This window comes from Lagopus muta, chromosome 2, assembly GCF_023343835.1.
Source record: "Lagopus muta isolate bLagMut1 chromosome 2, bLagMut1 primary, whole genome shotgun sequence".
Classification (NCBI taxonomy): domain Eukaryota; kingdom Metazoa; phylum Chordata; class Aves; order Galliformes; family Phasianidae; genus Lagopus; species Lagopus muta.
This window is the reverse complement of record NC_064434.1, coordinates 40,058,404-40,082,550: the sequence shown is the minus strand read 5'-3', so window position 1 is coordinate 40,082,550 and position 24,147 is coordinate 40,058,404. Positions and strand designations below refer to the sequence as shown.

At 34.6% G+C, this 24,147-nt stretch overlaps 1 protein-coding gene across 3 annotated transcripts in view; it reads left to right on the top strand.

Moving 5' to 3' along the window:
• ASCC3 (activating signal cointegrator 1 complex subunit 3) overlaps positions 1 to 24,147 on the top strand; it is a 259,113-nt gene that overhangs the window by 85,220 nt on the left and 149,746 nt on the right. For all 3 annotated transcript variants that reach the window (XM_048935766.1, XM_048935767.1, XM_048935768.1), the window contains 2 exons: positions 6,508 to 6,672; positions 21,748 to 21,924. In XM_048935766.1, the coding sequence (XP_048791723.1) occupies positions 6,508 to 6,672; positions 21,748 to 21,924 (342 nt within the window). The remainder of the gene's footprint in view (positions 1 to 6,507; positions 6,673 to 21,747; positions 21,925 to 24,147) is intronic.

Genomic DNA, 24,147 nt, shown 5'->3' with positions numbered 1-24,147 from the left:
GGCTTTCAAAATTGCTGCTATTACGCATCAATGTAACCCACTTCATTGAATCTTTCTGACATGAAAAGCTCAATCTTCTTTGCAGATATCTTTTGTAACTATAGTCTTCCTACTGAATGTTTTTAAGATGTCCATACTAGATAAATGTAATTCTGTATTGCTATTACTTTAGAGCATATTAAATTTTGATGTAGCATCATCTATTCGCGCTGCCGATCTGTGTATCTTTGTTGTGTAAGAAACCTGTTTTACTGGAGATACAATTCTGTTTTAACTATGTAAAATGCAGCATCAGGTGGTTGTCACTGAGTAATGCAAAGCAATATTTTTATATTCATTGTTTATTACTTTCTTCTTTTCTATCTCATTCTTATTTTGAATTGTTGCCATTTGATTCACTTTCTATATGTTTATTCTGCTCCCTGCCTGAACTTCTTCTTTCATGAGGTTTTGTGAAATGTTTAAGAAAATCATGTAGTGGGAGCACAATAAAAAGTAGGATAAAAACAGAATTATGAAAGTGACTTACAGACTGTTGCCCTTTTTGATAGTTTTGCCTCATAGAGTACCAATATGGTAGTGTCCCTCTTAGAGTCTGATATCAGATACCTAATATTAAAATGTGAAAACTCCAAAGTGTCACTGAAGGAAAATATTTCCAATGTATACAAAGCCCCAGCATGGCAGCTTTCAAGAGAGAATTGCAGATTATAATGCATTCCAGTGTGAGGCTGGTCTGAGTGGATGTGTGTAAGTCTATGTAGTTTTCTGCATCTCTGTGCATGAGTAACGCTCTTGCAGTGAACATCCTCCCATGGCCAAGAAAAAGCACCATGGTTAGTAGTTAGACCGTGAATAGGGTACACTGTGTAGTATAACTATGCCCCTTGGCCAAAATGCTGTCAGAAGATGAGGAGTCCTGGCTGTGACTGAAGAGATCATGCTGTAGAATCAGCCACATAATCCTTTCATGTGCAGTAAGGGGAAATTATAGATGTATACAAAGCAGTGGGAGAAGAGAGAAAGCCAGTAGTGAATTAAAAATAATGAAGAAGCTAGATTAACTGAAGTTACAGAAGTGGGTTTTGGGGAGAGTGTCTTTGAATATTGACAAAAAAAACCAGTAATGACTAGACCAGAATTCTTTATTACTATCCATCTATGATGAATCACTGTGGTGGAGACAAACTTACTACAGACTCTAATGCAGAAAGAGGATGGTTCCCTACTTTTAGGTCCTTAGATGCTGAGCAGTGCTGTGGAAAGTCAAGAACATTTCAGTTTCTTAGCTTTTCATAGCATCCCACTATGAAAGGAGCTGGGAGGACAAAGAGCCAGGACAGCCAAAGGGATATTCCATAGCACGTGACATCATGCAAAAAAAAAAACAACTTGTGAAACTGTGGAGAGTTGGTTGGGTTTGGACTCGCTGGGCATTGCTCAGTGAGTGGTGATTATTCACTTGAGCATCACTTGTTTTGTAATATTTTATATATCTGTATCATATTATAAATATGATAATTATATACATATATAATCAATACTTTTAAAAATTATTATTCTTTTCTCTTGTAGTAAATAGCTTTTCTCTCAACCTACTGCTTTGTTTCTTTTTATTTTCTCCCCCATTCCACTGTGTGGGAAAGTGGTGAGTGAGTGTGTGGTGCTTTACTGCTTGCTGGGTTAAACTGCAACATTAATGCACTAGTATTTTTCTTTAACTATATAAACAAATGGAAGGAACTTCAAAATTGTTCACCATCCCAACATTATCCAGACAGTTTTGAGAAGTTTTCTGCATTCTCGTATTTGGAATGTTGTTTTGCTTCACTCATGTCATTTCAGTAAAAAAAAATCTCTTTAATCTACAAGAGATTAAATAATTTCTAGTCATGCCTAATTACTGCCATCTACTCCTTCTGAAATGCATAACATGCATTGTCCAATGGAGATTATATCTTTCAGTGGTCTCCAGGCTGTATTTTAGCTGTTTTCAGTCTCTTTACCCCTGCTTAGTTTGGCTGTTGTGTCATAAATCAAATTTTTTTTAGTCTGTCAAAAAATGAGCAACTCCAGCATCATTGGTCATTGCACAGGAGCATGGGAGGTAGTCTTTGGAGTACAGATGCTCACATAGCTGCAGGCATCAAGTGACTTTTAAGACCAAGGTTTGGTGTTCTTTCTCCTTTCCTGAAGAAATACTAAGATTAATTAATAGAGAGTGGTACGAAAGTTACAAGGAAACACTAAGTAGCAGTTAATACCAATAGTAGGTATTTGCTGTTTCTTGCAAAAATTCTCCGAAGGATGTTTTCACCACCTTTTAGGAAAGCTTCTATGTGCAACTGTGAACCAGCTTGCCTTCTCTAACAGTTCTTGTCTGATGTTTGCATGATTCTACTAAAAAATAAAAAATTCAAACATTTTAGATTACCATGATTCACATGAAACTCTTCATTATAAAGATCACAACTCATAACTTGTTTGTGAACAAACACAGTTGCAGAAAAATTAAAACACAGAAGTCAGCATTTATCTGAAGATGAGTCAAGCATTTGGGAGGTAGAACAGCTATTGTATTTGCTCATCTGCAGTTGTATGTGATTATCTGAAAAGATCTTTTGGTCCTATTTTGGTCAATTTTGGTTAGTTTTCTGGGGTTAACTTACTGGGTAACTCTAGCATCTGTAAGATTGTCAGTTCTTTATTTGGACTTAAAATATAATGATTGATGCTTGATTTAGTAGTTCTACAAAAGCATACGTAGTCATTTTGTAAAAAAATGTTTTTATTGAGTAGCCCACTGAATGGAGCTGATTATGATAAACTGTTGTTGTCAATCTTGTGTTCCTGCTGTTTGTAGGAAGGCTTCATTTTTATCTTCAGGAATGCTCAATAAATCTCTGCTGTAAGAAATTTAAAAGCCCAGTTAAAGAGAAATTGCCAGCATTTTGCTCTGTAGGATGTTTACTTAAACAGCATGTGAACTTATATAAACCCATTGTCAGTCCTGAAATATATTTACCAGATTTGATAATGGAAAAAAAAAAAAAAAAATTAAAGTTATAATTTGCCATGAAGACATTTTGCCATGAAACATACTTTACTAATGATGCCTTACCTTCCAGAAAGGGAAGGTAGACTATTTAATTATTACTATAATTACTATTTAACTAGAGAATCTGCTTTATAACATAATGAAGATTAGAGAATTTAGTTTACTAACTAACTGATTATTTACAACTGTTACCCTCTTTTTTTAATAATCAAGAATTGTATTTTGTCTAAAACAATTATGAAAACCAGTTTCTGTTTCCTGTCATTCCAGTTGATGCTCCATCTGTTATCCTAGTTGACCAGTTCTTTATGCATCAACTGTTTTTGGCATGAAAGGGACAAAAGGTCAGACAAGTGGCAAATATACTTGGAAGCTGAAGTTGCTAAAAAAGGAAAACTGTTCCTGAAAATGAACTTAATGGACTTTGTAGTGTGGGAAATTGTTGCTAAATATTTTATGCTTATACATTCATATATGGATTTGAGTGCACAGGAGCATGAATCTGAGGAGATTAATATCATTTACTAGCATCAGAGAACATGTGCAGCTTAACCAGGCAGAAATATGATACTAGCCACATGCAAAGCCTTAACTAAAATGAGCTATTAAAAAAAGTAAACCTGAAGGATGTGTCCACTGTTAGAAATTAAACTTTAAGAAAGTAATGGAAGATCATTTCACCTCTATGAGACCACACGACTTTTCAGACTGAAAAAAAAAATCTAAAACAAACAAACAAAAAAACCCAAAGGAACAGCAAACAGCAAAGTATTTCTCAGAATGTTGATCTGAAACTATGGTATGAAAATATCCTCTTATCCTGAAGTCTGGTTTCTAAGGGGAGTGAAGAGAAACTGGCAAAAAAAACTAGCAAAGTTTATGACTACAGAAAAATACATTTTCACAATCGCTTTAAATTGTATAGAGGTGGAATTTATCACCTATTATTGTCCTCCTTGACTTCATTTTTCAAAGTGAAGTAATTTGGCTTTTTTGTTTGAGTTGTTTGAGTCTGAATTTTATGTAAAGTATTCATGAAATCACTTTGAATTGAAAGAATTTTTTGAAACATGCTGTCTTTTTTTCATATAAAGTAAAATGATCGACAGTCCTCACCTAAGAAGAAAGAGTTGTTTTCTTTTATAAAACCAATTTGACTATTCCATGTTTTCCGTGGTAGAAAAGGTCAGGGTGGAGCAGTTATTAATGATAATCCAAGAAGCATTGCAAAAGGAGATTTACAGGTCCAGAGAGAAACTTAAGATGACAGTAAAAATATAGATAGTTTACCCATTTCTGTTTAGCCATACCCTAACACAAACAAAAAAATTTTTTTTAGATTTTTTAAAATTGAAATGTCTTTGCATGAGTTCCAGCTCATTAAACAAATATGATACTTCAATTTTCCAGCTATTTCAATACCAAAAGAGGTGAAGTGGTGAAATAGCACTTTAAAGGAACACGCTTCTCAGTGTGATGATAACTGAATTCAAAGTATGATAGAGAATATGTTAGAAAGCTATTTCAGAGTTTGGTTGCACTTTCTCAGCCCTACAGAAAGTAGACTCTTTTTGCTGAATCTAAGTTTTGAGTTTATAACTTTGTGGATGAAATGCGTTATTTCTGAAAATTAATTATAAAAATAAACAGCACCACAGCATTTAAAAGTAATTATGAGACAGATCATAATGCTGCTTTGTTTATTATTTTAATTGAAAAAATAATCTGTGGCTTTGTTAACGTTTGCTGGTAGTCAACATTTTCTTTTGCTGATACTTTTAATTAGTGCCTTATATTTGAATTCAATTTACAGTTTGAGAATACAAAGCTGATTTGTTTGTTTTTTAGAGGATTTTCTTTCTCAACTGTAAATCCTATTTGCAAAATAAATATAAAAGGCAATCTTATTTTCTGAGAAGATGCTCTCTGGAGGTCTCTGGTCTTGCTAAATGAGACAGGATATCAAGTATAGCTTTTAATTCAGGTCATTACATTGCCTATCGTTGCTGCTTCAAAATAAGATCAAAGTAAAAGAGATTTATAATGAATATTTAGTCTTTGCTCAAAAACAGAAAAATTAATGACACCAATTTAAATACATATTTTGATAACATGATTGGCATGAAAAAATAACTGATCTCAACATTGCCAATTTAGCTTGAGCAAATTAGCTAAGTAGCTTGCATTTGTAGCATTTCAAACCTTAAAGTCTTAATATGCATTGCTAAATGTATTTCCTCACTGTTTGCTAATTAATGTTCTGTGGAAGTACAGCTGTTAATTTTTTGTTGTTGACATGGCTCATTTTAAAGTGATAACAGTTGCATCTGTAGTAGTGTTACAATTCAGTTCATAAATTACGACCATACATTTTTACACCTACTGTTTTGTAGGAGTAAAAGAACTTGGAAAATCTGTATCTGCTAGTAAAATGCATCCAATAATGCTTTGGGAAAAAAAGCATAGAAACAGCCCACATACGCACTCTCAGTGTTATGACTTATTCTTTCTTGCATTAAGTTTTAAATAAGGCGGGACAGAAAAATATTTTTTTATTATAACATCACAAAGAACACATCTCAGGAGTGGCTCTTGGTAATTAGGAAAGAATGATATGTTCTGAAAGAACAATTGGACTGGAGCAATACTTTGAGGCGCTGCAGGGGAAAAATACTTATATTAGGAGGATTAATATATACAGATAACTTGGTCACCCTGATCTGAGTGGTTCTGTCTGGCAAGGGGAGATGGACAAAATGGCCTTTACAGATCCCTTCCCATTTCAATCAATCTGTAATTAAGAAGTCTGTTAAGTTAGATTTCAAAAAAATTGAGACAGCAATTCCAACAGTTTTTAACATCTATTAATGTTATTCTGATGATACTTAATTTATTGTTCAGATGAGAGGAAATTATTTTTCTCAGATTTCCACTAGCAATTTTCATAGAAGTTTTATAAGTCATCATTAATTTTCTATGTCTCTCTGTGTTAGTCAGGACTTTGAAACATTATTCAGAATTACCTAATGTTTTTTGTGGAAAGTTTTTAGGTGTTTGTGGTTCTTAGATGAAAGCTAGAAATATTTTATCACAAACAACCTTTAGTGGGATTTGCAGATTAAATTACTCAATTATGTAAAGAATAGATTCTGGACAGATTTTTAATTGTTCTAATGTAGAAAGTGTATGCTAATGGCATGCATTGACTTGATGTTATTAGATGATATTTCTATATGCATTTTTGCACTGAAGCCCACCAGCTTTGTGTCCAGCATAATATGTTGATGCAGTGAACTATTTCTGCCTCAAATACTTGAAGTAGGTAAAACTTACGGTAGCTTTGCTAAGTTCTACATTGCATTTACTCAGATAAATATTAATATACTGATAAAGTTGAATTTGGATTTTTCTTTGCATATGCTTAATATCTCTTTTTCTTGTTTTAATAGATGCTTGTGACTACTCCAGAAAAGTGGGACGTAGTAACAAGAAAAAGTGTTGGTGATGTAGCTCTCTCTCAGCTGGTAAGGCTGTTGATTCTTGATGAAGTTCATCTGTTGCATGAAGACAGAGGACCCGTACTTGAAAGTATAGTGGCACGTACTTTGCGTCAGGTAAGAGCAAAAAAAAATTGTTTTAAACAATTTTATTTGATTCAGGAATATATTTCATTGTAAAAGAAGAAATGCTTTGACAATGAAATCAAAATGCTTAGGTGGTTTACAATTTATTTTATAGCTACTCTGTACTAAGTATGAAGAAAAATGGCTTCTGCCTTTTTTATTACCACAAATGTCAGATTCCTAGGATGCATAATTTATGTCGGAGCTACTTCCTTGTATTAATTTATGTGCTATACAAGTAACACTGAACTGGTACATTTTTAAACAAATAGCCAAGACAATATTTTAACATAACCAAAATTGCAAGTATTTTCTTACTGTCAGAGATTCCTTTTATTGGCACTTTTCCTGGAAGAAAAATTTTTTAACCAAAGTCATCACTGCTAGAATATGAAGTCATTTGTATTTGAGCATAAGTAGTCTTTCTTTCTTCCCTTAGCAGTACTTTCTAAATGCCAAAATCTGAAGTGGCAAAAGGAGAAATGGATGAATGTGGTTGTTTGTTGTTGTTCTTGTTTTTGTTTTCTTAAATCTCATGCAAAAGAATGATGTTCAGCTAGGCAATAAATGTTGTATTCTTATATATTTTATAACCATTTTATTCAGCAGTTAGACATGCATTTAGAAGAAAAATTAAATGTGGAAGTTAGAAATAAATAAAAAGGGTTAGAATTTGAATAAGTCAATCCTAGAATGGTTTGAGTGGGAAGGGATCTTAAAAAAATATCTAGTTCCAACCCTCCTGCCATGGGCACGGACACCTTTCACTAGATCTGGTCTCTTAAAGTCCCATGCAGCCTGACACTGAGCAAGGATGGAGTATCCATAACTGGGCAATCTATTCTAGTAGCTGACCACCTTTGTAGTAATCTAAATCTACTGTCTTTGAATTTAAAACCATTTTCCCTTGTCATATCACTACACTCGCTGATAAAAGAGTCAGTCTTCACCATTCTTATAGGCTCACTTTAAGGGTCTGTAAGGTGACAGTGAGGCCTCCCTGGAAGCTTCTGTTTTCCAAGCTGAAGAACCTCAAATTTCTCTCTCTCTTCGTAGGAGAGATGCTTTAGCCTTCTGATATATATGTGGCTTGCTCTAATAGGTCTGTGTCTCTTGTGCTGGGAGCCCGCAGACTTGGATGCAGTATTCCAGGTGGAATTTAATGAAGGTAGAGTTGAGATTGGGTGTCAACTCCTTTGCCCTGCTGGTCATGTTTATATTGATGGTGCCAAGCATACAGTTGGCTTTCTGTGCAGCATGCACATGCTACTGACACACATCAAATTTTAGTACATCCAATGATAACAGTAAGCAGAGTGTAGGGTGGCATTCTTTTTGTTTTTATCTTAAAGGTATGTTGTGCAAAATTGCATCAATACAAAAAATTTGTAACAAAATAGAAATGAATACAATTGTTCTTGTTATGGCTATATTTGCAAGCATGTTAATGTTTAAAATCTCTTGGCTTTCAAGATGCTTTTTTTCTTGGTAAGGCTACACTAACCTTGTTAAGTTCCTAAAATAGGATTCCTTATATGCTTTCTGAATCATCTGATTCTGGCTCCAGTGAGAACTGAATAAAATTAATGCTTGCTGTGATCCTACACAGTAAGTCTAAAGTTCTTGTATAAAGAACAAAATAAGTGATAATTTCTTAGAAGAAACCAAACAGTTAAAGAAGTTATTTATGGACTGTAGGGTTTTGTAGAGTTTATACTACCTCAAGGGCACAGAAGCGTAACCTGTTTGATACTGTATTTTCTTTCTTAAATGGATTTGATTACCTTGTTTTCCTTAGGCATCTTTAAAGTTAAGCATCTCAGTTTTTAGCAGTGACCGTGACGGTCACTGTCTTCATGTCAGATTGCAAGACACATTTCATTTTTTTTATGTGAAGTTTTATGAAAGTTGTGAGGTAGGTTTCGGCTGTCTGAAATAGATGTCTAGAGCTATTTTATCTGCCTCAGCTTAGCCAGCTTGGCCTTATGCTTCTGCTTCATTTGGACACAAATCTCCCATAGATTCTTTGTTTTTGTGCCTGTCAAGCACATGTAGATGTCTTAAGGAATATTAAATGATCTGAGGCAATTATATCATGAGTACTGAATCCTACCCTTAGTGCATTTATTGTAATACAGCAGTATCTTTCTTCAACACTCATTTAAAAAATAGCTCTCTAGGGTGCTTTAATCTTCTAGGGCTTCAAGGTTTGTTTTACCTACCAAGTTGGAGTTTAATTTACTTGAAATTGAAGTTACTCATTTGTAACTCTTTCTTAAGTGAAGCAGATGGGATGAAAAACAAAGAAGAAATCTTGAAATTAACCATCTCACCATCTTTATGAATAGCTTGTTTATTTTAAATTGGTAAGAAAATCAATGATGGAGATCACTGTGGATCACTACAAGAAAACAGTTGAGAGAATGCAGTTGAAGAGTTGGAAAGTATACTGTAAAAGAACACACAAAAGAAAAACAGTTAAACAGAAAACAAACAACAACAAAAATACTGATATGTTGGAATATTTAGAACTATGCTGCAGGAAACAATTCTGGACAGACTGGATAGCTAGGATGAGGTCAGTGGGATGAAGTTCAACAAGACAAAGTGCTGGGTCCTGCTCTTTGGCTACAGCAAGCCAAGTTAGTGTTACAGGCTTGGGTCAGAATGGCTGAAAGACTCTGTGGAAGAAACAGACCTGGTGGTATTGGTTGACACTTGACTGAACATAAGCCAGCATGTGGCCGAGAAGGCTAACGGCATCCTGGCCTGTATGGAATAGTGTTGCCAGCAGAAGCAAGGAAGTGATCATCCCTCTGTACTCAGCCCTGTTGAGGCTGCACCTTGAGTATCGTGATCAGTTTTTGGCCCCTCAGTGCAAGAAGGAGATTGAGGCCCTGGAGAGTATCCAGAGAAGGGCAGTGAAGCCAATCAGGCTTCTGGAGCACAAGTCTTGGGAGCAGCTGAGGGAAATGGGATTGTTTAGTCTGGAGAAAAGGAGGCTCAGCTTATCACTCTCCACAACTACCTGAGGGGAGATTGTGGTGAAGCAGAGATCATCCTCTTCTCCCATGTAACTAGCTATAGAGTCAGAGGGAATGGCCTCAAGTTGTGCTGGGAGAGGCTGTGGTTGGATATTAGGTAAACTTTCTTCTCTGGAAGAGTGGTCAGGTGCTGGAATGAGCTGTTCAGGGAGGTGGTTGATTAATCATCCCTGGAGGTGTTCAAAAAAACATTTAGATGTTGTACTGAGGGACATGGTTTAGTGGGAGAATTTTGCTGGTAGGTGGATGGTTGGACTAGATGATCTTGGAGGTCTTTTCCAACATTGGTGATTCTGTGATAGGAAGTAAGAATAAGGAGATAAGTTTTCAAATAATACTACATCAATCTGAAATATCCTTATGCCAATTGCACCACTGCAGTTATTGCTGAGATCAATTACCTGATTTGTACACCAGTTTAAGGCATCAGAGCTATTGACTTTTTTTTTTTCTAATTTATAGTAAAAGGATTCAGAAAGTGATTAAACAAGTTATTCAAAGAAAAGACCCTTACAGATTACTAGTCACTAAATCAGACTCAAGTTGAGGGCTATGCTGGCAGGCATCATTGACATTTTCCTTTTTTCTTTACTTCTAATAGAGCAACCTCTTTTGGCGACTGTGGGAGACAGTGTAGTAGAGTAGTTGGATTTTTGGTTTGACCTGGAACAGTCACTCTCTCTTCTGTAACTTCTAGCATAGAACTGTGATAAATTCCTTTCAGTACTGCTTGTGTTTTTTAATAAATCCAGCAGCTATTCTAATATAGTTGTATTATAATTTCATCTGGATCATACTTCCTTACCTTGTGTATTAGACAATTGTATGATTCCTATGCATGTCAAGATCTGTATAACATATACAGCTTTCTGTGTTTTGCTTGTTATCGTGCCTTGAAAGAAAAGGAAATATCTCTTTTGTTTTCATATGGTGTGTTTGAAGGTTGTTTTGCTTAGATTGTGGGAAATAGAAAAATAGACAATGGATTTGTTTTTTAATTTTATATCTTTATAAGAATTGGGCCTGATGTAAATCTCTGGTATCGCTGTGCTGGAAAAGAATGTTTTGAAATCTGTGTTGATATGCTTAACAAATACAGCCATGCCAACACATTCTGAAAGCAGGAACATCCCGATGCATTATAAGATCTGTCCTAATTTGCACCTTAACATTTTTGAATTATAACTGTACTTTTCTCCAGATGGACACTCACACCATTTCCTGTGGGAGTTTAGCATGTTCATTTTAACTTACGGCATTTTTTTAATCAGCTTTTTTAATAACTTGGAAGGACAAATATATATTGGAATTGCTGGCAGTCTTAATCCTAGTGGAGTGAACAGTGTATTCACTCATGTTTGTACTTTTCAAATTTTTGAGAATGTTTTTGTAAGTGATTTAAATTGACTTTGCTAAACATTTTGGTTGGAAAATTGCTCTGAGCTCTGTTACATATTGCAGGTGTAACATCAAACAACTTCTTTGAACCCAATTTATAGCTTTGATGTTTAAAGTTTTGGTCCAGAGAATGAAATAGATGTGAAACTGAAATGCTTAAACTTTTTAATCAAAATTTCCACAGTTCTGTAATATCTACTAAGCTTATTAGTTTGAAAGAAGAAATGAACTACCTGACACTGAATTCTTTTGTCATAATTATTGAGAGAGGTTGATGACTTCTTTCCTGCTTATGAGGAAAAAAAGCGTACTTGAATATGTGAGTTTTGATACCTTCTCTCAACTCTGTGAACAAGTAATAGAAAAGCTATAGAGAAACATTTCTCAGATTTTGGGAAAACAGGACTACTCTCTTAGATACACAAATATTGCCTTCACAGTCTTATGTATTTCAGTTTCAAGTAATTTATATTTTGTATTATTTCAACCACAATGCTAGATATGTACTAGGTATGTAGCTGTGCTCATGGGGAATCTTCCTAAGCTAGTTGTCTGGATTAGGAGTGCCACAGTGACATGACAACTTATCATATGTACTTTCTTTAAACAAATTATTCAATTTGAATTAAACTTTAGTGACATTATTTAATTCTGAATCTCACATTTTTTTTAATGATCCAGTAATGCTGGAAATACAAGACTAATTTGGTTAGAGGAATATATCAGCATATTTATCATCATCATGGTTAGAGGAATACAGTAGCATATTTATCATCATCATGGTAAATGCAAAAATACAAAATACTTTCTCATTCAAGTAAAAGATTTCTGAATATCCAAAGTAATATTCAGTATAACAGATCTCACAAGCAAAATCCGGCATTCCCTTTGTTACTTTCTTTATAATGCATGTTGTGATACTCACAGTAAAAGTAATAATGAGTATTTGAAGATAACTTATAAATGAGGAAAGCAACAATTAATGTTTTCTTTACCTACTTAATTTCCATGTTGTTATCTTCTTTTTGTAGAATTATAAATTAGAATCTGAAGGAGATTCTGAAGAGCATTTTCAATCTTTTACCTCAGTGCACTCAAATTCATTGTAATAAAGTTCTTAAAAAAGAAAAAAGCATGTATTTTTAATTGAAAAACTCTAGTACACATTTAACTAAACACAGTGGTAAGCAAACCTCACAGTTGTATCACTTTATGAATCTGCTTGTACATTTATCAGTGAAATTATCCTGCTTATTTATGCTTAGATTTCCGCAAATTTGTTTTCAACGCTTGCACAATTTAAAATGCAATTGTCATTTGAGACAACTAGAATAGATAACATTTATGATTTTAATCTTGTTCCATGTATTGCTAAAGTGATATATTTTACTTTGGGATTTAATGGTTTGTTTTTTATTGCAAATTGCCAGTATATTAAGGTGGATCTAACTAGTCTTTCTTGTTACAGTCGGCTCTTCCAGGTGATACAAAAACTTTCACCTTTAAAAATATAAACATTAAAAAGAATAACAGTATTTTTCTGGATTATGAACTAAATGTTATCAGCAATTCATATTTTTTCTATATGTAAACGAGTAGTTAAAATCAAAAATGAAAAGGTTTCATAAACCCTTTTCCTAATCCTACCCACGCTTTGTGTCCTTAGAGTACATTTTTATTGCATCTGCAAATGAAGTGCTAGCTCCCACTGAATCATGAAAAAAACATCTTTGCAACTCTGACCCACTGTTTGCCTTCCTACTTTCTCTATTCCCAGTCATCACTGTCTTTTTCTTCTTCATCCCCTGGTAATTCTAATGCTATACTTTTGAGCTTTTTTTTCTTAATGACTCCTTAGTTAAGAAACTTTTCCTTTCTCTGGATGTATTTTCCCTATGTTTAGTTCCTTATTATCTCCCCTAACTCTTTTTTTGTTTATCTTCTTTGTTTCCTTCTTACCTTGCTTTGCCTTCTTACTAGAAATTGGAAACAAATTATCCTAGAGGTTTCCCATCCTAAGCAAAATGCTGATTTCTTTTTACTTGGGAATTTTCATGTTCTTGGAATCCCATTCTTGATAAAGAAAATTTGAGTAGCTGATTGCTAATTATCTAAGAAAACTGAGAACAGGGAAGGTTTGCTCATTTGTCTCCCTGTATTGTCTGTAAATGTAGACAGGTGTAGTTCATAGAAGTGTCATTTTGGACTAGAACGCACTAGTAAGTAATGGCATTTGCATCTCATCTTGAATGATTTCTATTACTCTTTTATCCCTTTCGGTCCTTCTGTATGCAAATCAAGTTTGTCAGGTTCTTTCATTACAAGATAAATGAAACCAATTTACTAAAACTTTCTATTATAATGGTTTGGTTTTCACTTAATGTGCTGTGGGTTTTTGGTTGCTTTTTTTTTAATAAACTTCCTTTTGTATGTCACTGTTTTTAAAACCCATCAACAAAATTGGATATGGAAATTATTTTAGTTTTGGTTGTGGCACATAAAGATGTAGAGCATCTCCCTCCTACTTGTTCATTAAGTTGTCATTTTATTCTTATATATTTATATAATTATTCATATTAATTCTTTAATAGTAGGTGCAGGAATCACTTGTTGCTATAAAAATGTTTCCTGAGGATAATTTCTCATTTTACAGCTCTGTCCTCTTCTAGAATTAGATAAATTAAGAGAAATTTAATTTGAATGAGTCCAACAATGTAGATTTATCTGTTTGGCTGACACATATATCAGTTATATTAATTTGTTGATAAAATTAGTGAACAGTGAACTATTTTGGCTTAGACTGTACTTAGAGACATCCCTTTTTAATTTCTGTCTTTCACTGATAAATTCCCTGTAAAAAGCTGTCATTTCGTCAGTTTGTGATAAAATTAATGGATGTTTTGTTGCCATTGTGTAACATAACAGTATTTTTAAACAGTATGTTATACACAGAAAGTCTAATGCTTTACATAATTCTAGATCTATCTTATTATCTTTTCTGGCAACCTTGTAGCTATGTAAAAATGTCTCGTTTTTAAAAACAATATATTTTTTGTAAACAATCTCTATTTGATTGGAAATTACTATTGGATATTTCAATTCATCTTCAGAAGCTTTTCTATAAATTTCATGGAAGTGTTCAAACAGACATTTTGCATGTCATTTTTTATTATTTATATTCGAACGTTTTTCCATTTTTCTGGTATATCCATGGAGTTGAAAAGGTAATCATGATTGTCATATGTTTTGTGCTCCTTGGTAATACAGTAAAGGAGTTCAATTGATTTGTAGAAGAGTTCATATTTCTTTTTTGTTTTTCAGTTTTGGAAAAATAACAGTAATCATGATATAAAAAGCATTTTGTCATTCGGAAAAAAAATGACATGGCACTGTGCATGGTATAGAAATCTCTTAATAGGTGTATTAAAAATTCAGTTTCTTCAGGGAAAGTACTTAATATTTGGTGAAGGTAAAATAATGTGGCTTCTAATAGTGCTTTCTGCTTGGTTACATTTTTTTGATGCCTCTTTTAAATACATTCTAAGTGGAGAACTGAGATCACAGTATTTTCAGGGTTCACTGGAAGCAGAGTAAAACTCATTTATAAAATTACTTAACTAGATGGTTGCCTAGTAACAAATGCATTCTGCACAGTGTTTGAATTGTCAATAACATCCTACCTAGAATCTTCAAAACAGTATTAGTAGTTGGTTCATTACTATGCACTTTTGATTTTGCAATTTGAACATTTTTATGTTACTGGTTTTCCGTTTCTGTTCCTATAACTAAGAAATTACCACCTATGTGTATTGATTGACAACTTCTTAATACTTTCATTTAACAGTAAGCAACAGTAAACACTGATTAAACACTCTAAAAAAAAGAATCTCGTTTTGTTAGTTTTGAATACTTTTAATTTTTTTTATTTAAAATTTCCCATGAAAATTCCTTTTTTTCTCTCCCTCCACCTCCCTGCTTCCTCTTTCTTTTCTTTTCTTTTCTTTCTTTTTTTTTTTTAATAAGATGAAAATCATACCTATATTCTGTGTACAGGGTAATATCTAACAAATCATTAATGTGCTTGCCCATATATTGTATTTGATTCTTATCAGTGTCAGACAGGGAATTTAGGAACCCAAGTTATGAATTAATCTTCTTGCATATTTAGACTAAGCACTAATAAATGCTTGTGTTTAGTTTTCTATATGTCTCATCCCAAATGGATGTCTAAACAGTCACAGAATCACAGAATCTTAGGCTTTGGAAGGGACCTCTGGAGACCACCTAGTACAACTCTCCCCACTAAAGCAGGTGGATTTTAAATCTCTCTGGAGAAGGAGACTCCACAACCTCTCTGGACTGATTGTTTCTCTGCTCTGTTACCCTCAAAGTAAAGAATTTGCTCCTCATGTTTGTGTGGAACTTGCTGTGTTCCATTCTGTACCTGTTGCACCTTGTTCTGTCACTGGGCACCATTGAAAAGAGCCCGGCCTTGTCCTCTTCACTCTCAGCCATTAGATATTTATAAGCATTAATAAGATCCCCTGTCTTCTGTTGTCCAGAATGAATAGTCCTAGGTCTCTCAGCTCTACATCCATCATCATCTTTGTAGCTCTCTGCTGATCTCTCCCTAGAAGTTCCGTGTTTTTCATGAACTGGGGAACACAGAACTGGACACAGACTATAGATATGGCCTCATCACAGCAGAGTAGAGGGGGAGGATCACCTCCTTCAACTTGCTGGCTACTCTCACTTTAATATACCCCAGGATACCATTGGCCTTCTTGGTCACAACAGCACACTGCTGATTCATGGTCAACCTGTTATCCACCAGGGCACTGAGGTCCTTCTTTGCAGAGGTTCTCTCCAGCAGGTCAGCCCTTACTCTGTACTGATGCAGTTATGCCTCCAAGGTGCAGAGCTCTGCACTTGCCTTCATTGAACCTCATCAGGCCTCTCTATGCCCAACTCTCCAGTCTATCCAGGTCTCGCTGAATGGCAGCACAGCCTTCTGGTGCATAAGTCACTCCTCCTGCATTTGTATGAACAGCAAATTTGCTGGGGGTGCATTCTGTCCATTCATCTAGGTCACTGATGAAGATTTTAGACAAGACTGGACCCAGTACTGTCCCCCAGAGAGCACTACAGGCCTCCAACAACACTGTGCCACAGATCACAACCCTCTCAGTTTTGCTAGTTCTCAATCTGCCTCATTGCAAACTTACCTACCCCACACTTACTAAATTTCATTACAAGTATGTTGTGGTAAAGCCTCACTGAAGTCAAGGTAAATAACATCCACTGCTCTTTCCTTATATACCCAGCTGGTGATGACATCATAGAAGGCTACCAGATTAGTCAATATGATTTCCTTTTGGTGAATCCATGTTGACTACTCCTGAAAAATATCTTTTCTTCCACTTGCTTGGAGATGACATCCAGAATATGTTGTTTTATCACCTTCCCAGGGATGGAGACAAGGCTGACTGGCCTACAGTTGCCTGGATTGTCCTTCTCTTGCCTTTTTTGAAGACACATGCTTTCCTCCAGTCCTCAGACAGTTCTTCTGTTCTTCATGACCTTTCAAAGATGACAGTATATAGCCATCCATGACAGTGTTCCATTCATGTGAGCTATCTCACCATGTCTTTGTTATCGCACTGAAATCAGTGCCTTACCACTGCATACAGAACTCTAATTCTTCCTGTTTATTCCTCATGCTGTATGCATCAGTATACAGGAACTTGAGGGGAAAAAAAGGGAACAGTGGATGCAGGTTTCCTTAGAGGGATGCAAGAGGATCCTCCATAGCTATGCTCACTCTTGAGGGAATATGGACTGACTGCTGGGGGCGTGTTGAAGTGATTCTGAGTTATCTGAATATAAGGTTAATTTCTAGTGGACAATTCTGCAAAGATTAGAATATGTAAACTTATCTGCTTCACTTAGTTCTTTGCTTGAGTTGAACAATCAGAGATGTGCTTTCCAGCCTGACTGTAATTCATTCTGTGAATGTGAAATTTTAATACATGGAAATGGGAAGACTGCCAAGATCATAAAGTTCAGGAAAAATTTTAGAAGTCAGATAAGAGTATCTCTGCGTACTCTGTATGCTCTCAGGTGGTGGCTGCAATGTAATGAGATGATGTGGAAATCTTAAAACCTATTAGGAGGAAAATGATCCTGCTGTGATCAATTTACAATCCAGAGAGGCTCTTCCTATATCTCATCCTTTATCATTTACAGTGTAAATTCAGATAAAGTTAGAGTGTGGAAATGAGTGCTGGGTAGCTATCTTCTGTTTATTTTTTCTGTATACATGGAATTTCATGGTGTGATATCAGCATTTTGTGAACATGAATGGTGAACATGCTGTCAATTCTCCACATGCTACAGTGAATTCTTCTCAATTAGATATACTAATTAAATATATCAATTAAATGTACTTATGGCAATTTCTGTTTCTTATTTTCAGTGTAATATCAAATCAGTGAAATATAGTAAAGCTTTCAAATAATATGATATGTAAACACTGTGACAGTTCAGTTTTCCAGAGAAGGCCTTGTAAATTTTAATTGGTGCTTGCATATTTTTTCTAAGACAATTAAGCACATATGATGACTTAAACATTTGAGATTATGTGCCAGTTGTGAAGAAAATATGTTTAGCTGAATATCGCCAATAAGCTATAGGGAATATATATAGAAAAAACTTCATCATCCCAAATGTATTTTCAGTAACTTTTACTCCAATTTCAGGAAAAATGCTTTTTGTATATTAAGCATGTTCTTTAACTGGGGCTTCTAGGACCAAGTAATGAGGGATCCAGTGCACTAAAAATGTTTGAATGTGCTGTAATTACAAAATGCCCTCTTGCGCTTTGTAAATGCACAGAATATATACAAAACATTTTAACGCTTGGTCTTACAGGAGAAATCTGAAGAGTAGTTGCTCTGTAGGCACAGAGCCCTGTGTTCTAAAAATGTTAACATTCGAAAAGCCATTATGAAGAATAAAATCTCAGTAGTGCTTATTTAATAACATAAAAGTAAATAAGACTCACTTATAATCACAGAGAAAAGTGCGAAACCAAAATCTGTTATTTTTACAGAGTCAGGTAATAATGTTTTCCTGAGTTTTATGTTTAACACAGTTTTGGTTACTGTTATTGTTAATCGCCCTTTATAATTAAAAGAATAAAGAAAAGTCAAAAACTTCACATGCATTCACAAAGACTCTAGTTCTACTTTGCAGTTTGAATTATGTGTGAGCATAAAATAATTGACGTTTAGGATATACATATCTTTTTCTGCTTCTTGATTTTTTTTTAATATTAAGTATTGATATGTTATTTAGTGGATGTAGAAGTAGGTGGTTAAAAAAATAAAGATTTTTTTTATAGCCTTGAAAGAACTTAAATTGATGGAATTTCATTGCACTTCGAAACACTCAGTTATAGACTTGTTTTTAATAAAGCCTCTGAATCTCTTTATAGTCTTAACAGTACTGCTTCAACATGGAAGTCATGTAAAAGTAGTTAAGGATGGGAATTTCACATACAAGTTTGTCATTAATAAGTCAAGTTTATGTAGTTACTGTATTTAAAGGCTGACAAGGCAGGCAGGCAATTCTGAGACTCTCTGGCAACTCTGATTTCTTACATAATATCACTTCTTCAGATAGCCAGTCTCACTTTGTTTCAGGTAAATTTAGCAGAGATCGTCTTTACTGTAGTAGTTACTATTAATCTACTGACCTCCTTCAATGATGAAAGATGCAAATTTGCCTAATCTCGAGAGAAGCTTACAAGCCTAACCAAAACCTGTGGAACAAATAACTGCTGTTATCAGACTCCTTTTTTGCTTTATATGTATTATGCACTTTTGGAAATTGAAAGCTCAAAGTTCCTCAGCGAGAGTACTGAAAAATTACTGCAAATTGAAATGTTTTATGTTACTGGTGAATAGAGGAAAAGCACCACATTTAATTTTGAATGAAATTAGCTTACTGATAGTCTTTATATTAATGTTTTGTTAATTTTTATATTTAAATAGAGTAAGATATACTTTATTATGTGTTTTCTTCTTTTTTCCAAATCATTCTGATTTGATTTTTGTAGCTTAACTTAAAAATAGAAAAAATAATTTGCAAATTTCAGACTTACTAGAAAAAGCAGGCAGGCATTACAAAGACATAGACAAAAATATATGTGCAGGCACAGTATAAAGTATATTTGTTTACAAGTGCATTATACATATTAGTAACTTTAATTGCTCTTGCATGTTTTACTTGTCTGCTACAGTTTGCAGGAGCAGTTAGAATTCGGGCTTCTCATCAGCTCCCTGACCCCCCAGTGCCATCTGCCACATCTGAAGTTAAATGGTTTCTGTTTACACATTTTTAAAAGGGAGAAGTCTCAGTAAGCCATAACTGTTCTTTGGATGTTGTTTACATTTTGAAAGGAAACTCTGAATAGTTAATTGCTGTAAAAATTCATAATTCCATGGTTCTTATGCAAAATTCTTGTTAATTGTTTAAAGACTGGAAATGATTTCCTGCTTCCTGATGGAACATAGTTTTTTAAGGGTCTTAGGAGTTTTAAAATATATTACATTTATCAAAATCGGATAACGTGCTGTAGATTGAAGCTCTGTTACACTTTCAGATTAAAGTATTTGATTATCAGGTGACAGTGAATGAAGTATAAGATAATTAAATATATGAGCAAGTGGTTACTGTTTTTAGATTCAAGTTAAAAAAAAGTGCTTATGCATTAAGAAAACTAAATATTTGCATGATGTGTCCACGTCTGGGTCAAGAGTTGGAGATGCTGGACTCTTCTGTGCAGAGGCTTGGGCTGCCTCATACCAGACGCAGTTACAGCCTCTGTACAGCCAGTTACAGAGGACACCAAAAGCTGCACTGCAGGGCATGGCTGTCCTCAGCAGCTGAGATGGCAATACCTCAGGGACAATCATTTAGAAAAGGAATAGAAGAAATGCTCCTAGCTATAAGAGAAATACAGAAGTGTGAGAAGCCACCTTATGAGAGTGTACACACACACACCACCCCAAAACTGTGTAATCGAGATTGACTAGTACTTAGTCATTGACTGTAGTACTTAGGTCATCATGTAATCCAACTGCACAAAGATACATAGGAAATTGTATTTCTAGAAATGCTTCTTTATGAACTTCCTTATTTACCACCCTCTTGAACCTGGTTTCTCATCTGTCCCGCTCTTGGAATTTGAATCTGCAACTGTGACTTGTTGTACACGAGCTTTCCTTTGCAAAGCTGCTCTTCTGTGTCAGTCAGTAGATATTCTGTGTCTAGTTGGTTGCATCCACAGTTTGAGCATTCTGATTTTTTGCTTTGAGATCTGTTCATTATTGGGCAGCTTGCTGGCTTGTTTAACATCTGTAGACTTGGAGGAGTGGGGAAGAGATGATGTCTTTGAGGATTTGGTTTGTGATTTTGGTGCACTTACTGTTCCAAAGGTCTGTAGTATGGTATGATGTCTATATCTTCCTTAAGAATGACCTTCATATACTTCATAATAATCTTTATTGAAAACTTCTAATTTTTATATTTCAAAGGAAGTCCACAAGACTTCCTTTCACTTTGAGCATTTTTTTGTTTCAAAATAAGAAAACTTCATAGTGTTTTGAAAAGTGCATAGCTGGGTAGAAGATATCAACCTTACTCATCTGCATTTGAGACAAGTTGAGAACCTTGTTTGTGGCATCAGTTATACTCCATAGACATCTTTTGATGAAAATTACTGTGAACTTTGATCCTAAATAATTTTGTTGGTAAGTAAACTGTGAGTCAGTCTACACATCTTCTACACATCTTTTAATATTCTAGAAGGAAATGGGAAAATTCCTGCTTGGTTTCCTCAGTCAAATGTTTTGGTTGTTTTCATTTGTTTTGAAAGTTATCTGGAAACATGCAGTATGCAAGCTTTTATATGGAACACGGTATTTAATTGTAAGTAACCATTTATTGCCTTTATCAAATGGAAAGGCATGTAACAAGCATTTGGAGCATTTGAAAAATATACCAAAAAAAAATGTCTCTTAGTGACTTCTTGGTATCTTCAGTTCTGCAGAAGTACTGATACATAATAGAGAAATGCAGATAGTGATGAATCAGGATAGATTGCCTAAGAGAACTAAACAAAAGCCAAGATTGAGGAACATAGGCTTTTTTATTCTTTCTATTTACAAGTGTGAGAATTCAACTAAGGAAGAAATGATGCTCAGTTATTTGTTCTAGTTTTGCTTGTAAATTGTACAATCCCTTGTTATCAAAGCATGTTTTACTATTCTTGTTCCTTTGTGTCACTTAATGACTACTCACTGTTTTCAGGACAAGAGTATATTTTCCTTGATGAATATTTTGCAGATGAACAAGCAAGATTTGATAGAGTTACACAGTGTTCCGGTTTCTTCAGTATGGGATAATCACTGGTTTACATTTATTGTTCACTTTTAATATATAGTGTTAAATGCTACTTTGCTGTTAATTTTTAAGTGATATTTTAATACTCTTACTGTGCTTGATTTCTTGGTTTGTAACACTCAGATCATTTAATTTTTTTTTTTTTCTTGTTTAATAGGTTGAATCTACACAAAGCATGATTAGGATTTTGGGCCTTTCAGCTACGTTACCCAATTATCTTGACGTTGCTACGTTTCTACATGTCAATCCCTACATTGGACTATTCTACTTCGATAGCCGTTTTCGACCTGTACCACTGGGACAAACCTTTATAGGAATTAAGACAACTAATAAGGTAAAGAATGCCAAAGAAAGGTTTACTGTTTGTTTTGACTGTACTTCACCTATATATGTGTAGTGGGATACTTTTTTTTTTTTTATACTCCACTTGGTTCTATGTAAAGATGCACCTATTTGAGACAAGCTTAAAGAATCCGGTTTCCTCAGTTCGCAGTCCTTGTATATACATTATTGTAGCTAGATATAATGGTATCTTACTGTGCATTGTCTTCTCTTCCCTAATAAGTTTTGCTTGATTAAGTAGAAATCATCACCCTCAACAGCAGAGTCACTGCAAAAGCTGATTATTCTGCCTTTCTCATTTCAGTTTTCCATTTTGCTAGAAATTACGCCAGTAAGGATGCCTGTTGGAATAATCACTAGAATGCAAGAAGAAAAAAATATTCATTTATGAAATCTTGATATGTATGATGAGAGAAGCATTAATTTAACATTAGTGGGATATAAGGGATGTGAAAACCTTAGTGTCCTAAACCATTAGCATACATGTTTGGTAGAAAACACATTACAGTAGACCCTAAATGAGCTTCTTTGTGCTCTTGCTCATTTTGGGAAGCATCAAGGCCATGTAGGTATAATATTCTTATTAAAAGTTATAGGTCAATTAGGTGCAGTGCCACTTCACTCTTAAATTATACTTCTTCTTAAAATACAGAAATTGGTACAAACATCTATCTATAAATTGATTTTGCAAAGTTTTCGTATGCTTCTCATTAGCCAATAATTAAAGCTTAAGTAACTTAGAGAGGTATAAATACTTTACAGCTCAGTGTTTTGGAAAATCTTATTCTGCGATGCTTTTAGTTTAATAGAAATAAAAACATCTTTATTCAAAAGGTAATTTCATAGCTTTATCAATGATAGTGTTTACTTATTTTTGTAAAAATGAATATTGCTTTTCTTACAAGTTAAGTAGTTCATTCTATCTGCAATGCAGAGAAGAAACTTCACTTTACGACTACAGGGAACCATTTCAAGTCTATACACACAAGAACAATTTACCATATGGTGCTTGCCATGATTTGCATATTTTAACCTTCATTAATGTTTCGAGTACCCTCACTATTATTTGCTGTTGCCTTTCTTCAAACTTTTCCTAATACTTATTTGTCTATTTTTTTGTTTCCACTGGATGGTAAGAAAAAGATAAAGACTTTAGAAAGATCTCTGATTTAAAAATCAGAGTAATATACAATCAGAGTAATATAGAAATGATCCTATATGATTTAAAAAGATTTTTCTTAAAAGGAAAAAAACCCATAGTATTAATTAACATTATAACTAGGAGGTAGTAGTTCTTTCGAAAAACAACTGTTTTAGTAATGCCAGAAACCAAGAGTTTGTCTTTTTGTTTTCCAGAAGAATGCCATTCTGGATTTCATATAGTACAATACATTTTGTGGTCAAGTTAATGTACTTTGCAACAAACAAAAAGTAGAGGTATTAAGACTCTTTTACAAAGACTTCCGTTCAGAATAGCATTAATACTCAACCTGCCAAATGATTGCTTATATCAATATTCTTTTGGTCTATCAGGGAGGAAAGGAAGAAAGGAAAGGAAGAAAGCAGTGTAAGAACACACAGAATTAAGAACAGGTCTCACAGAACACCAACAGATCCAATTAATACTATGTCTATATCCATACTGATAAATAGCAAGGAGTTAGAATCATAGAATCATAGAATTGCTCAGGTTGGAAAAGACCTTAAAGATCATTGACTCCAACCACAACCTGACCATACTACCCTAACTCTAACAACCCTCTGCTAAATCATGTCCCTGAGCACCACATCCAAACAGTTTTTAAACACATCCAGGGATGGTGACACAACCATCTCCCTGGGGATCCTATTCCAGTACTTAACAACCCTTTCTGTAAAGATGTTTTTCCTGATATCCAACCTAATCTTACCCTGGTTCAACTTGAGGCCGTTTCCCCTCATCTTGTCACCTGTCACCAGTGAGAAGAGGCCAACCTCGCTCTCACTGCAGTCATCTTTCAGGTCTTTGAAGAGAGCAATAATGTCTCACCTCAGCCTCCTCTTCCCCAGACTAAACTGCCCCAGTTCCTTTGGTTACTCCTCATTGGGCATATTTTCCAAACTCTTCACAAGCTTTGTTGTCATTCTTAGGACTTGCTCCAGCACCTCAATGTCATTTCTGTATTGAGATGCCACAAACTGAACATAGTACTCAAGGTGGGGCCTCACCAGTGCC